At 33.4% G+C, this 18,667-nt stretch overlaps 1 protein-coding gene across 1 annotated transcript; it reads right to left on the reverse strand.

Annotated features, from left to right (window-relative positions):
• Nucleotides 1–62: 62 nt before the first annotated feature.
• LOC140431856 (alpha-methylacyl-CoA racemase-like) lies at nt 63–13,335 on the reverse strand. Its single transcript, XM_072519732.1, has 2 exons — nt 13,055–13,335; nt 63–1,475 (listed from the first exon to the last, which is right to left on the reverse strand). The coding sequence occupies exons 1-2, from the start codon at nt 13,311–13,313 to the stop codon at nt 1,078–1,080; spliced, it is 657 nt and encodes a 218-aa protein (XP_072375833.1). The 5' UTR covers nt 13,314–13,335; the 3' UTR covers nt 63–1,077.
• Nucleotides 13,336–18,667: the final 5,332 nt, after the last annotated feature.

Below are 18,667 nucleotides of genomic sequence, written 5' to 3' on the forward strand. Positions count from 1 at the left end.
CGCGCTATCTCAGAGTGTTGTTGTAGGTTTCCGACAATGAATCTGTCAAAATATGCCCGAGCTAAGCGAATGGAGTATAGTACAATAAAAATCGACCTATTTTAGCATTTTCATAAAATTCAATGAATATTCCCAAATATCAGGGTAGACTGACTCTTTTGAGTGGCCAACCTTGTATAATCAAGGCTTTTCCAAATTAAGAAATGTATTAAATATTTGTATATGATATTCATTAACCTTGCAATTCTATGATGCCCAATGTAAAATTATTTTGTTCCATTGGTGTCTCATAGTAAATTGTCCAGCAATTTTCCATTTATTTTTAAGTAATGCTACTTGCGTAGCGGAAACATAACAAGTAATTCCTCGTTTGAAAGCCCGTTTTAAAACCTCATCAACGACACATATACAATTAAAACTCTCTGGTCCAATTCAAAACTATCTTACAAAATATTTCTCAAAGTATACCTATGGTCTTCCTTTATTCTTACAATTATTTGGTATATTACTTACTATATATTACATGAGATCTTCCTCTACTTCTTTACCTTCGGTGTTGCCCGTATCGCAAACTGTTTAAAACTAATTCTAGCTTAATACAGCCCTTTACATATATCCGCAACATTTTCTTTATTTTCAGCTATTCCAATACCTACTGACATCTGGTGGTCTAACAAATAACATCCTTCGCCGATTAAGGCGCTGCGATCCCAAAAAAATATTAGTTGTAGAAAGTCTTAGTTGTAGAACCTTTTTTTAGCCATATATATTAAATTTTAGCGCGATGCATTCAGTTCTGGACACGATGCTGAATATTAAATTCAAACGTGACTGTTATACACTGATTCTGCGTTGATAGAATTAGAAATTGAAGATGTTTATATCATACAATGCATGATAAATGAATGGAACGCTTGCATGATATCGGATTTTTTTTTCCGGGAGCAGTTTAATATAAACCAGCCGGCACCCTATTGGCTTATTGTATACCTTCACTTATGATATCCATTCCATAATTCTGGAACCCTGCACCTATCTAACGTAACCTAAACTAACTGAAAAGAAAATTTGTTAACTTTACAGTTTGGAATTTTTGTGACATTGAATAACCCCTTCAGCTTCCAAATCATCTATAGATTCAAGTGAATATCCTAAATTGCGTAAAACTTGTTTAGTATGTTCTCCAGTTCTTGGTAATGGCTTGGTAGAATGCGATTCTCCTGGTGTTCTACTAAGTTTAGGATGAGGATTTGGGCTGTAGAAATCTTCAGTCTTGGTGAAAGTTTTCTGTTCGATATTGTGCGGATGTGTTGGTGCTTCCTCTAAAGTTAAAACAGGCGCTACACAAGCGTCAGTGGAGTCAAATATTTGGCACCATTCATCTCTGGTTTTTTCTGCAAATTTTTTGGTAAAAATTTTCTTCAGTTCTTCAAAATCACCAAAATGAGGGACCTCTTCAAGCGTCAATCCCAAACCTGGAAAAATAATAATATAAATAAAAGAATGGAAAAGAAAAGTATTTTTGAAGTGTGTCAAAATTTTAATTCCTAACTAAGCGCTTTCGTCTTACAAAGCCATCCTCAAAGCTATGTACAGTCCATCTAATTTACAAACTGTTGCACGTCATTATCTACGTCAGAGATCGAAGTTGACATAGTTGCCAAAGTATAAAAAATTCCTGAATCCATTTTAAATCAAATAGGTCACATAATTATTGCAAAAGTGTACAACAACAGTATACAACAAAATAAATTAATATTTAATGTAAATAAATAGAAACAAAACAAGAGCTAAAAAATAATCTTGTTAAAAACAATTTGAGCCACTTGTTTAAAAACAACATAGTTTAATTAATAGTAAATAATAAAAACAAAACTAAAGTGTCAACACCGCAACTGTAAAATAAGTGTTACCAATTTATGCCAAAATTTCACCTTCGTTCGATTACAGTTACAGTGTGTTCCAAACAAATGTTCTTCATAAAAAAGCTTTATAATGCATTTATACAAATTAAATGAATATTGTGCATTTCTTAAAGTTAACATTAATAGAAATCTTTAAATATTATTTCTAAGCGTATATAATAAAATATGTCTAGTGGCTGTACTGTCAGGGTACTCGGCGATCACTGAAGTGATTCTAAAAAAGAACACCTACCGCCCAAATATTTCGTGTTCTTATCATGTGACGTCACGGGCTTTGACGCCGATGACGTGCAACGGTTTGTAAATTAGATGGACTGTAGTCCAGTCGGGATAGCATTTTACCTTGCATGGCGAGCTGCCCCAAATTTTATTATTCTAACCTTTAGGGGGAGTCAAAAGTAGTGCAAATTAAAAATCGCGACTGAATTCCGTTCGATACAACTTTTTTGTGCGGTCGATATTTTCCGAGTTAAGCGGGAAAATAGTGGAAGGGGGAGAGGAAGCATAATTATTGAATTATCTTGTTTATTATTAACTTTATACAATATGCATGTAAGTAAAAATGAAGAGAATGATATTTTATACAATTTTGATCTCTTTCATTTTTTTGCTAAAATCAATATTTAAGGTCGTAGGTTCGTTCCTGTTTATCGCTTGCTGCTGATAACAGCAGCGTCTAGGGTTCGTTATGCTTAGGGCCATAAATGTCGATTGAAGCACAAAAAATCAAAGAAATCTAATTTTTTTTAGTTTTTACAATTTTCTCGAAAGGTTGAAAATGACCAAGATACTGAATAAAAACAATTCCTATAAAATTAAACCCTGCAAGGTCTTACGCTCGCGCCATTCAGCAAAAAATGAAAGGAATCAAAATTGTATAAAATATAATTCTCTCCATTTTTGTTTATGTACATTCATATGGTAAAGTTAATAGTAAACGAGATAATTCGATAATTATGCTTCCCCCCTTGCTACCACTATTTCTCCCGTAACGCGGGAAATATCGACCGAACGAAAAAAATTGTAAAAAAGGAATTAAGAAAGTTGAAAATGGCGGAGATATTGAGCAAAAACGGTTCTCCTTTAAATTCAAGATGGCAGCTAATGCAACCGTTGGATTTAGCCACGATTTTAAATTTACATTACTATTGACCTCCCCTAAAGGTTAGAATAATAAAATTTGAGGCAGCACGCCAAAAGTTTTGGCATTTTTTTGGTCAAACCCGACTGGACTAATGGTCAAGTTTTAAAAAAAGCACGACTACTCAACTGAGATCCCATTTGGTGGAAAAATCAGCAATTTTTCCTTGTTTTATTATAAATGTAAAGTTACAAAAACTTCTTCGAAAAAACACATAAAAGACGGAACACTGGCACAAAAAACACATTAAAAAATTTGTTTAAGTTACGGATACAAGAACCCGAACATTTGCTTCAACTCCAACCAAATGGTCTAATTATTGTGGTTATTAATTATGTGCCTGTGTTATCGTAAAAACGTGTGATATCGTAAAAACGTGTGTTATCGTAAAAACGGAAGATCTGACAACAACGTAAATAAAGTATGAAGATACTGTCCATACGTTATTTGCGCGCATATATATATATATATATATATATATATATATATATATATATATATATATATATATATGTTAGATCACTAATCACTTATTTGACTTTTTAAAAAAAGAACTTTATTTGTTACAAATTAAATATTAAATAATAGTACAAAATTAAATTAATTTAAAATGACTACATTAACTGGACTGGTCGAAGTTGCAGCTAAGAGTGATTCCGGCATCTGAGAATGGTAATTTATATGTTTGGTATGAAGTGCTGAATTGCTGTTCCCATGAATATTGGCCAACGGTTCGTACAAAGTTCTAATGCGTGCTCAGCGGTTTCTATGGGAATGGGATGATGAAATCTGAAGTCGGCGAACTTAAGCTAGTTCAAGGTTAATATTTTCTCATATAACAGCTCCCCTTATTAGTGAAAAGTCAATGCCATTGCTTTGACTTTTACAGAGTAATTGGTGTTTCTGCTTCGCTTTCTTGTTGGACATTGGGTCTTCTTCTGAAGGAGGCTAAGCCCTGAAGTTTCTGTCTAATGGAATTTCTGCGTGGTAATGAAGTTGGACGCTGATCCTGGGACAAGGAGATTGCAATTTTTGGGAATATTTTGGTTCGGTATTTGCAGAAAAGGTATAAGATAACTAGGATAATAATCAGGGATAAGGTTGATATAGTGAATAAGGGTAGATGTTCCTCAATGAATGATTGGCTCATAATATGGTCCAGTTCTTCTGAATATTGGTCCAATTTGTGTTGTGCAATATTTAAGTCATCTACGTTGATCTTACTGAGTTTAAGTGGTTTCAATTTTGATAGGTGACTCTTTGTCTCAAAATGGTCACAGCATCTGTAGGGTACGTTAACTGGGTGACTTCTATACGTGATATTTGTATATTTCTCAATTTGGTCTCTAGCATGAATTCTGGTACTGCCGATGAATGCAATACATTCGGGAATTAATCTTAAGATTGAATTTGTTTTGATTATTTGTGTAGTGACGTCTTTTCTTGCACATTTGATTGTTACTGGTAATGGATCGGAAATGGTTAGTAACCATAAATTTCGGTCAATTTCTTGTACATTGTAACCTTGTGCCAAGAGCATGGACATCTGGCAAGTTTTTGGTAAGTTGCTGAGAGGTTTCAAAAGCTGGGCTTCACATATAGCATCTGTGTCTATGGGATACGGAAGAATGTCTGTACACATTCTTTGGTTTTGACTGATTTGTTTGCATTTTTCGGTGTCCATGGGTAAGACATATGAAATTGAATCATCATCTCGCGCTATGTATTTATGAACAGTTGAAAGTATATGATGAAAACCAGTTTGATTATCTAATATTGGTATTGAATATAATTGATACAAGGTGAATATTTCGGGATCAACTAACGGAATTTCGAGAACGAAAACAATTTTTGAATCAAGCTGATAAGCTTGCAGTTTTATTATGTCAATATACTGAGCTATATTTGACATATAAGTGGGTAGAGGCAATACGTTATTTTGTAATGACTGTGAGATTTCTTTTAATGCGTCCATTAAGTCTATGGGCGAAATAATAGAACTATGTAGAATTTGCAGGCGAGAGAATGTTATAGAATTTAGTATATCATTTAAATAATTTTCTAAAAATACGTAGCTTTCCATTAAGGACTCACATAAATCTAGTATTTGTAATTGTGCTTGGTAAAAGGATATGTCATTATTAATGTCCAGAAGTGTAGTCTCGATAGTTTTTAAGTCTTTGTTAAAAGTTTCTTCGTCTATTTGCAATTTTTGAATTGTAGTGTTGAAAGTTCTTATAACTGAAGTGGTAACAGATATTTGATTTTTTAGGAGATTTTCAATTTGAGTTTCATCGGAATTTATCTTATTTATACATTTATTAAAGTATTCGCCATCAGAGGCGTCTAAATTTCCAGTAATAGATTTCCAGATTGTTCCAATACCATTTACTAAACCGCGTTTTAGGCGTTTATTATAAGGTACTGTGTCAGAGGTTATTTCTTTATATTTTAAATTAACGGAGTTTGAGATTTGTTTTAGCAGACTAACATGTGTCTGTACTTCGGCTTGAAAGGCAAGTTTTCTCGGTGTATCCACGTTAATAAATTTTTCTAACAGGTTTTCCAAAATTCTGTCATTATTGGATATTGTAGTTTTGATAGGTAATAATTCTTTGTAAACAAGTAAAGTCCATTTGTCATTAGATATTCGTATAGTTCCTTTTTCATGAAAAAATATTCCAATTGTGTTATTAATTGGAGTGAGGAGAATTTGGGATTGGACGATAGGAAGGAGTCCATAGAATCTGTAAAGGAAAATTATTCAAAATAAGGTTTGAGTCTGTCAAAATTTACTTTAGAGGTTTGGTTAGTTTTGGGGTTAAGGATAATTGCGGAATTTGTAAAAACTTCTTGAATTTCGAAAGGTCCATTAAAAAGATTATCCGATTTTGATTTAATTTGTGATTCTTTTACGTAAACTTTGTCACCAATTTTAAAATCAGGTCTTCGTTCTGAAATATTCTCGTCAAATCTTACTTTCGCCTTTTCTTTCTGTCTTTCTGTTTTTGCTCTGGCTACTTTGTAAAAATATTCCATGCGGTTATTCAGGTCTCGAATATATTTACTCATTAGTGTTTTTTGATTGTATAGAGTTTCTGGTGGTCGGCCTGCAGTGTGCCCAAATATAAGTTCATATGGTGTAAAACCGTGGGTCTTATTCTTTGTGTTGTTATAGCATATTATTGCATAAGGAAGTATAGTGAAGGGATGATCGTTTGGGTTCTCGGCTTGATTTGCTCTAATCATTTCTGAGAGTGTGGCATGAAACCTTTCTATAGATCCATTAGATTGTGGATGGTTAACGCTAGAAAATGTTAGTTTAATGTCGTATAATTCGCATAGATCTTTGATTATAGCATTCTCGAATTCTCGACCGCAGTCACAATGAATTCTTAGTGGTGTTCCATAGTGTTGAAAAAAGAGTAGGAGTGTCTTGACTACTGTTACTGCCTTTTTGTCTTCCAAAGGATAGGCTTGCGTGAATTTTGTCAATTCGTCACGAATAGTTAAAGCGTAGTTCCTAGTAGGGTATTCGAATATGTCCATATTTATTCTTTCGAATGGTGTTTTTGGAGTTTCTGTTATGACTAGTGGTCCACTTAAGTTTTTCCTGCAAATCTTAACTTTTTGGCAAATTTCACATGCTTTTACAAATTTCTCTACATCTTTTGTTAAATTCTTCCAATTGTATTTCTGCTTTATTCTTCTGACAGTTTCGTTTATTCCTCGATGTAAGTTGTTTTTACCGCAATGGTAATGATCTAAAATTTGAGGGATTTCGTCTTCGCTGGCTGTTTTAATTATATTTTGACAGATTCTTAATTTTAATTCTTTGTCAGCAAAAATATAAGAAAATATCTCTAGGATAGGTAGTTCGAGATTATTTTCGACGCAATATATTTTTGATTCATCGAATTGATCTTTATTTGCAAAAAGTACAAGAAACAAGTGTGATATTACTCGTTCGGGATCAAACGGTAATGGTATAATAAAATATTTTCGATCTTTTACAGTTTTGCTGTGTACAATATTAATTCTTCGGTTACTATATTCCATGTTTTCTTCGAATATGTCATTCATTATGTTCTCGTGGAGTTCTTCAAGTTTATTTTGCCAAAAAAATGTAACAATATTTTTGTTGGATTTGTCTAATAAGTCCGTATTCGATGTTTCAATTTAGAATAATCGATTATTGACTTTGTTCTATACAGTTCGATAAACTTGTCAAGTTCTTCGGACATTTTTTCTATATTTTCTTCATCGTCGTCTTCGTTTTCTTGAGTTTCCGTGTCGTCTTCATTCGATGCATGTAATGAGATTTTTGATTGAAAGTTTGCACAATCCTTGAAATGGTTAATCTTTATCCTTGAGAGGGCATCTGCATTTCTGTTTATTTTTCCTGCGCGATGTTCTATTTTATAATTGTATTCTTCGAGTTTTAGGCGCCAACGCGCTAATCGGCTTCCGGGATCTTTTATCGAGAAAAGCCATGTAAGGGGTCGATGATCGGTAATCAGGGTGAATTTTCGGCCAAAAAGATATGGTCTAAAATGTTTGACTGCCCATACGATAGCTAATAGTTCTCTCTCTATAGTCGAATATTTTGTTTCGGCACCGCATAATGTTCTGGAGGCATAAGCTATGGGTAAATCTTTTCCAATAGGGCCTTGCGATAGAACGGCTCCAATCGCGAATGCACTAGCGTCAGTTGTTAGTAAAAATGGTTCCTCAAAATTGGGATATATAAGTATTGGATCTGAAGTTAAAATATTTTTGAGTTCGTTAAAGGCTTCTTTACAATCAGAATTAAAAATAAAAGGTACGTCTTTCTGAAGTAGTTTCGTAAGTGGTTTAGAAATTTTGGCAAAATTTGGAATAAATCTTCTATAGTAACCGGCTAAGCCTAAGAATGACTTTATTTCTTTGGTGTTCTTTGGTTCCGGGAAGTTTTTGATACAAGATATTTTAGCTGGATTTGTTTTTACACCATTTTCTGTTACAAGGTGGCCTAAATATGCTACTTCTTTTCTTAAAAATTCGCACTTGTCTGGCTGTATTTTTAAATTTGCTTTTCGTAACCTTTTAAAAACTTCTGTTAGTCGTGACATGTGATCATGAATAGTGGGTGAGTAGATAATTATGTCATCCATATACACTAAGCATCTTTCGTTTTGTATTCCTAAGAGGATGTTGTCCATTACTCTCTGGAAAGTAGATGGAGCATTCATTAGTCCGAATGGCATGCGGACAAATTCGTAATGTCCATTTTCGACGGAAAAGGCCGTTTTCTGGATGTCTTGTGGCTCGATTTCAATCTGGTGAAATCCAGACGCTAAATCTAGTGTTGTGAAGTATTGGCATCTTCCTAGTTGGTCCAATAGTTCTGATATTTGTGGTAGAGGATAACGGTCTTGTACTGTGAGTTCGTTGAGTTTTCGATAATCAATAACAACTCGCCATTTTTGTTTTCCTGACGCATCTAATTTCTTCGGTACGACCCAGACTGGACTCGACCAGGGCGAGACACTTTTCTGGATTATTCCTTCTTCTAACATTTTATTAATTTGCGTCTTTACCTCTTCCTTATGTATTTGAGGATATCTATAGGATTTAGTGAAGACAGGTTTAGCGTTGTTTGTTTCGATTTTGTGCTTGATTTCGTTTGTGAAGGTCAGTTTGTCGCCTTCGACATAAAATATATCTGCGTATTCAGTACATATATCTAGAATTAGTTCTTGTTCTTCGCAATTTAAATGATCAATTCTTAGTTGTTCTTTAATTATTCGTGTTCTATCTACTACGGGTTCTTCAAAATCATTTCCGTTGTAGGATAGGATTGTCTCCGAATTTTTGAAAGGTTCGATTGAAATGTCTGAAAATTCGATTGTCTTCGGCATAGCATTAGCATTTAGTACGGAAGTTAAGAATTCTCCATTTTCATCTACATGGACTGATGCATGAGGTAATCTAACTTTTTCTATTTCTTGAGCTGATAATATGGCATCTGTATTTGATAAGTTGCATTTTAGTCTGCATATTTGTTCGGTCCGGCTGTCAATGGTAATTCTGTTTTTTCCTTTTATTCGTTTTCTCTCTGGTCTTTCAAGATTTTTGTCTTGATCTCGATTGTTTACGATAGTATATTTTTCATTTATAGGGTTTTGATATTTTAAATTTGATTCCTGTTTAGAATCTGATTTAATTTTTATTTTAGGTTCGTTTTGTGTTGTTTCTGTAGGGTGTGTCGGTGTTTTGTCTTTAGGAGGTGTGTTTGTCTCGTGCCCTACTTTGTGAAGGGTGACAGTTTTAAAATTTGTATGCAACTGTCGGGATTTGAGATCTATTACGCATTCATAATGATCTAGAAAGTCTAGGCCTATTATGCCATCGAAATCAATGTCTAAATTGAAAATAAAGACTTTGTGAGGATTATTGTCAGTGAAGGGAATCAGGACAGATTCTGTTATTAACAATTTTTGATCGGTTATACCTTGAATAGTAACGTTTTCAGGAAATCTATTATGATAATTGCGTGCTGTGTTTTCTTTGAAAACAGTGATTCCAGCACCTGTGTCGATTAAAAGTTTAAAAGTGTTGGTAGCATCATTAATGTAATATAAATTTTTGGAACTCATTGTATGAAATGGGGTTACATGAATGTCTGTTCGGGAAAATTGAGATTCGGATGAAAGTTGTCCAAGTTGAGTGCTTGGATTTGTTCTTGGATATTCGTAATATCCGTTGAGGGGTTCGTATGATTGGGAGGATGATTTTGATTCTGAAGTGAAAGAAAATCCTGATAATTTTGTGTGTTATTGGTTTCGTAAAAGTTATCAGTTTGCGGATTATTTTCTGTAGAATAATCCGTTTCATAGTTTTCATAGTTATCGGTATTATAATAATTATCTGTATAAGAAATTGGTTTTCTAGAATTAATAAGCTGTGCAGCTTTACCTTTGAGTTTATTTTTTACGTGAATCGTTAATAGAACGCGCTGATCGCCTGTGGCCATTTTAAAAGCACAGTCGCACGCATCTAAAAATGTAGAAAGAGAAATCGGATCGCCTTCAAATTCTGGGATAATAGAAAATATTTCCGAAAGCTTGTATGGTTCGATTTCTTGTTGAGTCTGGGAACGTGTCTCAGGCATTTTTCGAGATATTTTTAAACGAAAATGAAAAATAGAAGTATGGAGAAATATAAAATGTATCAGTATGTAAGGGAAAAAAAATGTGGTGGTATATAAAGGGCAAAAATGTATCAATATAAAAATATCAAATAATATATCAACAAAAATGTATCAAATATACCAAATAAAATATATCGAGAGAAAATATACCAAAATATAGCAATTAAAAAAAAATATGTCAATAAAATATCAGTATAAAATAGTATGTAAAGAAATATCAATAATTTCAAATATTAGATAATCAACTTGTATTTTTTTTTTATGTATCTTAATTAATTGACTTGCAGTATAGTCAATTTCGTAAATTATTATAATCAAAATTATTAACGAGATGATTCAAAATCCACTTACATAAAGAAGAACATCGGGACGCCTTGTTCTCTCTGCTCAGCTACCAGGGGCTTCACTAGGTGTTCCTTCCGTAGATCACAGGAGTGAGGTTGTTCGGAGATGCTTTCTTCTTTAAGGGTCGTCTTGTTCTCTCTGCTCGGCTACCAGGGGCTTCACTAGGTGTTCCTTCCGTAGGTCACAGGAGTGAGGACTTCCGTAGATTCTTTGTTCCGTTAAGGGATGAGAATCCGCCGCTGCCAGTGAGTATACACGTGTTCTAGCAACGTTAACCGGATCCTACTGACTTTGCGCCAATTGTTAGATCACTAATCACTTATTTGACTTTTTAAAAAAAGAACTTTATTTGTTACAAATTAAATATTAAATAATAGTACAAAATTAAATTAATTTAAAATGACTACATTAACTGACGCGCTATCTCAGAGTAGATGCAGTGAAATGTCGATAGCAATTAAAGTAAACTGTATACCTAAGCTTAATCAAGCCATTCAGAGTGATGCTGGGAATATTTATATTCCACTAAGTTCTAATGCGTGCTCAGCGGTTTCTATGGGAATGGGATGATGAAATCTGAAGTCGGCGAACTTAAGCTAGTTCAAGGTTAATATTTTCTCATATAACATATATATATATATATTTATATATATATATATATATATATATATATATATATATATATATATGTATATATACACTCGCGATCATAAAATCCGGGTCACCTTAAAAATTTCAAGTTTATTGAAAATTTTTGCATCTGGTGCAGTAATAACCTTTTTTTAGGCTAATGTATTTTTTATTTGTCATCAATGTTTGTTTTGAAAGGAAAAAAACGGTTTTTTATTGTTTTTATTGAAAAAGCAGAAAACAATCCAAATTGTTGATAAAACAGACATACGAAAAAAAAAATGAAAAATACAGAACGTGGTAAAACAGTAGAATTTCAATGACTAATATCGTGTATTGCCTCCCCTTGCTCTAATAACCTCTTGCAGACGACGGGGCCTACTCTCAATTTTTCTCCGGATTACATGTTGTGGTATGTTATTCCACTCTCTCACTAACAGATCCTTAAGCTCCTGTGCGTTGTTAGGAGGTGGTGTATGGGTTTGAATACGTTTTTTCAAATCGTCCCAGAGATGTTCGATGGGATTCAGGTCCGAAGACCTAGCTGGCCGGGGTAACCTCGTAATTCCAACCTCGTTTAAGTATTGCATACTGATCCTGGCACCTGCATAAAAACGGCGTCTTCTCCAAGCCCTGCCATGGTGGGTATAACATGTTCTTCCACAATCTCCGTAATGTACCTTTGTGCAGTTAAGGACCCATTTTCGATGAAGGGTAATTCTGTGCGGAAGTCGGAAGATACACCTCCCCAAGCCATGACCGAGCCTCCACCAAATCACATTCTGGGAGCAATGCAAGCTTGTGAAAATCGTTCACCGGTTCTCCTCCAAACTCTTACACGTCCACCGGATCCAGTTAGGCAGAAACGGGATTCATCTGAGAATAACACTTTGCTCCAATCATTAATTCCCCAATGCGCGTATTGTCGAGCAAAAGCTAGTCGTGCAACTCAATGCTTCCGGCGAAGTGGCGGTCCTGTAGCCATTACCTGAGAAGATAGTCCAGAAGAACAAAGACTTCTCCTGACTGTTGCAACGCTAACATTGCAATTTCGTACTTCCTGTAGACGATTTCGATGCATAACCGCAGTTGAGGTCCGGTTTCGTAAATCCTGAAACATAAGAAATCATCTTGTGCCGTGGTCGTTCTTCTTCGTCCAGATCCAGGTCATCTGGTTAGCAAACCCGTCTCCTGAAAGCGTTGAAGCACTCGTTGAATCGTAGAAAGGCTTACGCAAACAGTTCTTGCGACTTGCCGTTGAGTATGACCGTCTTCCACAAGCGCAACAATGCGTGCCGTTTCAACAACAGTCAAAGGCATTTTTGGCAAAAATTAACAAAAATAAACACTAATAATGGCACTAACACACACTAATGGTGGCAATAATAAACGTTTGTTTGTTGCGTTTAAACAGAAAGTCGAAGCACAAATGAGACATTTAAAACAAGCGGCAGTTACAGGTACCGTTCATTTTGGGAAGTGTATAGTTTTCCGCGAAATCGGCATTATTGGAATTCTTTGTTACAAAGGAAACCACTAAGGCGACAACAATTCTCAGAAACATGCATTAGTTTGTATTTGTGTTATTATTATTTACGATAAAGCTCGTTAAAAATGAAATAACGGTGATTTTCAAGGTGATCCGGATTTTATGATCGCGAGTGTATATATATATATTACACTGCAACTTTTAAGACAATTCAAGCATTCCACACATTTGCCTTACATTTATAGTTGCATTAAAATTTCTATAACTTAAAAATTTGATTTAATTTTTTTGATCATAATTTTGTCTAAACATAATAAATAAGTTATAAATACCTGCAATTAGTTCATCATAGAATTGAGGTTCAAGTGCTCCAACAGACATGTATCTTCCATCTTTAGTCTTATATACTTCATAAAAGTGAGTTCCACTGTCCAGTACGTTTCGACCTCTTTCCTGGCCCCAGAGAGGAAGAGTATTTTTCCCTCTATAAAACCAAGTTCCTAAATACGCAGTACCTTCAACCATGGATGCGTCAACAATTTGACCTTTACCGGAAGTGCTTCTTTCTATTAGTGCTAATAGAATACCCATGGCACATGTGAGACCTCCACCTAAAATAATTTCCAGTTTTGAAGTATAAATACAGAAAACTCACCATTTTGCATATTTGTAAATGGAAATATGGCAAGCAATAACTCGTCTGAAGCCTGGTTCAAGTTCTTTTCAATGATACCTACGAATATGAATGTAAGCCCAAAAACGTCAAAATATTTATCGTAATAAATATGCTCATTAGTTAAAAAATTACTGCATCTTGTTTTCTGAACAATAAAATTCAAATTAATAATATTTGGCTGATTGAACTAAGGTACTGGTTGATGGGTTTTAGTGACGTAATCGTAAAAAAGGCCGGCACCATTTTGTATGATCATTGTGATTTTGATCAGAAATTTTTAATTGTGTATTGTCGTTGACAAGGCTGTACGGAAAACGAGCTTTTAAATAATTTATCTCTTGTCATGAGTCTCGCGCTCACTTAAAACTATCTTTTGCAAAATGTCACCTGCCCGCTACTGTTTTATTGCTTTATTGAACCCGTCAAAAACTATGACCGATTAGTTGAGTTACCCCAAAAATTATGAATTTAGGTTTTATTGCACTCCACTCCACTCCACATTTTACTCCATTCCTTTATCTATCTAGTATCCAGTCTTTTATACTTTTATACTAGAAAACTAGTTTTAGTTTTGCTATTTATCTTCCGGAATCTCTTACTCGGATGTTCTCTTTAATTCACTTATTTGGCTTCCTATTATTTAGTTAATTATTTGCCTTACCGTGGTTCTAAATCTTCTTGATTCTATCAACATACCATTAACAAAGAGTGCGGTTACACTTACCAGCTCATCAACCCAAAGATATTGGCTAATGTGGAGGATTGCTTATACCGATAAAGCTACATACTTAGTTTAGCCTAAAGATCAATGCAGTTGTCTAAAGTATGGCACGTGTAGCCATAAGATTATGAGGACCAACTATCTAGCTCAATCTCTCGTCTATGACGGTCCATGTGATCGTTCCAAAAGGTACTAGCTCTATAACTCACCTCATACCCTATTCCCACTATATAATTCATTACCGGTAGGAGCAGCAATTGACTCGCCATTGTCATTTCTCATATATTCGTTATATTTTTGTTTAATGTCTGGTATAATATTCTTTCTACTCCATAACAACAAAGCCGCAAAGCATCATACCTTGGATACCTATTAAGGAACCAGAAATATTTCCTCTCCCAACTCATAATAACAGCAAAATTTAAGGAAAACGGGGAGTTGGGAGGAAAAGCTCTCTTGGATCCGAAATATACAATATTGAACAGGTTTAAATTATGAATAACTAACAAGAACAGCAGAGACTAAAGAAAATTTGCCGAAGTAATCGCTCACATTAATTAATTGAACAGAACACCATAAGAAGAGGAAAAATATTTTCCCAAGAGCCCTAAAGTCTCCCTTTAGCAAGAGGCTATCATTTTTCGAAATATATTTTGCGTATTTTTCAGACCGCCATAGCAAACTTATTTTTGTACTTTTGGTTTAATCTTCAGAGCTGTTTATACACACTACATGCAATTTTTTATGTTTTGTGCTTCATATTATGCATTATTTCTGAGATATTGTGACATTCTTAAACGATTGTGAATTCATGAACGAAAACAGGTAGGTTGCTGGTATCTCCCGAAACAACTGTTCCTTTATACAGGTTTGGGATTGTCAACATGAAGGATACGCAATTCAATCTTGATACAGCTGGTTTCATATCTGAAGCCGCAAAATATTCTATTACTGACTTAAACTTGCTATGAAATTTACTTTTACAAATACCGTTTTATCTTTAAAATCGTAATTATAGTCATTATGGACATACAAGGAACACATAAGAATTATTTTAAAGAATTTCTAACCACTCGATTTAAAGCAAGTTTGTAATTCAGTCTCATGTTTTCCAGTCTCACAAAGGTGCGAATAAAATTTCCAGCTACAACACCTGCTAAACGGAAAGTAACTGTAGAGACTTGAGGAACTACGACAAACGATATCATTAAAGCTTTTGCAGAAAGATAATCCACATTTATTAGTTGAACGGAATGACATTCGTTCTCTACGTCTTGAGTATTTAGACAATATATTTGGCTTATCTTTACAGAAGTGAAGATAAGTTGATGAAATCGATGTACATGCAGAACACATTACGCCGAACAGCTGGTCAGATGATAGTGGTAAAGGATTGTTCAAAAACATTTCAAAATGAAGTAGATTGGTTATTATTAGACTTCGGCAAATATGCATATTGCATATTTTGCATATTGTGCATATTTTATGCAAATATTTCATATTTTGGCATATTTGTATAAGAGTTTGCATAAAAGTGCATAAAAGTTCAGATTTTTATACTGTATTTGAACATTTTTAAACATACAAATTTATTTCAATTCTTGTATAAAATTTTGTAGTCATTTTAATCAAGAAATTATCTAAGTACGTAATCTCTACAGGTACAAAACATTTACAATTTCAAAGAAGATCAATTTAAGTAGCCCTCAACATTCTTAGAAAGTCTCGGTCACTGAGGCATTCAGTTATTGGATAATCGCTAAGGGTTCGCTCATTTGCATTTTATGATCTAATCCCCAAATCCATCTACAATTTATTGTATCTTAACAGCAGGTAAACGGCTAATAGTTTTGTTCCTAATTTAGGATCTCCCAGTTTATTGAATTAGGTACCTAAACATTTCTAATTTGATGCTCAGATTTGTAAATCATTTTTGTTTTGATATTCAAAGCGTAAACACTCGTTGTGCGTAACAAAAAGGAAGATTGTGATTTTATAATGCCTAAAACAACCAGTGCTTCAACTTGGATTAAACCTTATAAAGAGCTGTCTATGGATATGGGAAAAATCTACTGTTCAGTCTGTGGCAAAATTGTAAGTATCTAATATTTTCTATTAAATATCTAATATTTCATACATACAGGGTGTTTCCAAATGACACTTACAACGTTTGACTGTAGATACTTCTCGAAAAATTGAACAAAACGATATAGTTAATGAGGGGTCAAACATATTTACTTTTCGAGATACAGGGTGTTAAGATTAAAAAAAATTAAATTCTTTTAGTTAATAACAACAATAACTTTAAAACCAATAAACGTATTTACTTGAAATTTAGTACTCGTAGGTTGTTTTTAAATGAAAAATAGCTTCCTTTAGTGAGAAAAAATTGTCCATGGTACAATACAATGGTGTGTATTTAGAAAAATTTTTCACCTTTACTTTTTTTTATGAAGTCAGCTATTCTAAAACACAATTATTTTTATTGTAATTGAATTAACAAAAAAAAACTTTTGTTGAATTTTAAAATAAGTTATATGATGTACTAATGGTTAGTAACAAAAACTAATTTGTGGATTAATACTGCATTTAAAACACTTAGCGAGTGTTTTTTTTTTCCAAACCAGTTATTTGATTAACCAAAAACACCTTGTATATTTTTATATTTTAAAGGTTGGGTTAAAATAAAGGTTTTTATTTTTATTTATAGATAGCATGTGAGAAGAAATTTCAGATAGACCAACATGTGAGAACTGCTTCACACATTGCAAAAAAGGAAAAATAAGAGGAAAACATCAAACTTCAATGGCTAAATGTTTCCAATCTACTTCAAAAAAATTAGATGAGCAAGAAACTTTTAATGAAGACTTGTGTCGCGCATTAGTGTCTGCAAACATACCGCTTTCAAAATTAGCAAATGTAAATTTTAGTTCGTTTCTAAAAAAATATTGCAAACTTAATGTTCCAAGTGATCGGTCTCTAAGAAGAAATAATGTGAACGGGCTATACTCGTCGGTGTTAATTAATATTAAGGAAGAAATTGCAGATAATTATTTTTACATATCTGTAGACGAAACCACTGATTCCTCAGGAAAGTATATTGCTCATTTATTGATTGGTGTTCTTAAAGAAGACACCTTACCAAAATCTCATCTTATTTCATGCCAGCAACTTGAGAAAACAAATGCTTTAACAATTTCGCGTTTTATACAAGAAACATTAGCAACTTTTTTTCTTCCGACAACTATTCCTTCTAATAAATTACTGCTTATTTTATCGGATGCTGCTCCTTATATGGTGAAAGCAGGACAAAATTTAAAAATATTTTTCCCAGATTTAATACATGTTACTTGTGTAGCGCATGGATTAAACAGAGTTGCAGAGGAAATACGAAAAAAGTTTCCTCTTGTAAATACCATGATATCCAGTGTCAAAAGTATTTCTTAAATCTCCTATAAGAATTCAACTTTATAAAGAAATGCTACCTAACATTCCTCTTCCACCACAACCTATTTTAACGCGATGGGGAACATGGTTAGAAGCAGCTAATTTTTATGCAGATCATTTTGTTAAAATAAAGAACATAATTGATACGTTAACAGATGAAAGTTCCCAATCTCTTTTGGATTCTAAACAAACTTTTCAGAGTAACTTGTTTCAACAAGAACTTTCATTTATAAAATCAAATTTTAGTTTTGTTCAAAAAACAATTACTCAGTTAGAATCACCAAAACTGTCATTGTTCGAAAGTACAGCATTAATAAAAGAATTTGCGTCATGTTGTCGGAACGTTAGAGGTAATATTGGAAAAGATATTTTAAAAAAATTTGAAGCTACTATGGAAAAAAATAAAGGTTACCATATTCTTTCTGAAGTAGTCAGTGTTCTAGCTGGAAATATTTCGGAAACAATTAATTTAGAACCAAATGTTTTGGTTAGTTTGAAAAATGCTCCCGTTACATCAGTTGATGTTGAACGAAGTTTTTCCATATATAAATATATGTACTCAGACAGAAGCCACAAGTTTTTGTTAGAAAATTTTGAACACCACTTGGTCATTTATTGTTACCATAATTCTAAATAAGTTTATTCATACTTAAAAATGATGTAGTTACTTAAAATAAATGTAAATCTTAATGAATAGTAGGAAATATTTAGTTATGTACACTTTTTTTTTTAAATAAAATTGTTACTATTTTACGATTTTTTTATTTATTTGTATGCATATTTTGTAAAATATTTGCATATTTTCGGGTAAACACGTGCATATTTATGCGCATATTTTCTACCTTTTTATTTGCATATTTGCCGAAGTCTAGTTATTATACATGATGGTGAGAAAATGGGTTTGATATCAGCTGCGTTTTTGATTTTTACTGTAGCCAACTGTGGGTAAAAAAGGTCGATTGTATGCACAAATAAGTGAATTTTTGTAACCTACTCTGTTATAAAGGGCGATGTCAGGAACTCCCTAGTCCGTGCAACAGCAAATTTTTGGTTATTATTTATTTATGAGACTTTAAAGGGATAAAGTATGTTTTTTCATTT

The sequence above is a fragment of the Diabrotica undecimpunctata genome, unplaced genomic scaffold (assembly GCF_040954645.1).
Source record: "Diabrotica undecimpunctata isolate CICGRU unplaced genomic scaffold, icDiaUnde3 ctg00002155.1, whole genome shotgun sequence".
Taxonomy (NCBI): Eukaryota; Metazoa; Arthropoda; class Insecta; order Coleoptera; family Chrysomelidae; genus Diabrotica; species Diabrotica undecimpunctata.

Bases quoted from the DNA above. Each gene is read 5' to 3' on its own strand.
- LOC140431856 (XM_072519732.1), bottom strand. From the start codon at position 13,313: ATGGGTATTCTATTAGCACTAATAGAAAGAAGCACTTCCGGTAAAGGT. The intron at 1,476-13,054 runs GTATTTATAACT...TTATTTTTCCAG, and splicing joins CTATGATGAACTAATTGCAG to GTTTGGGATTGACGCTTGAA.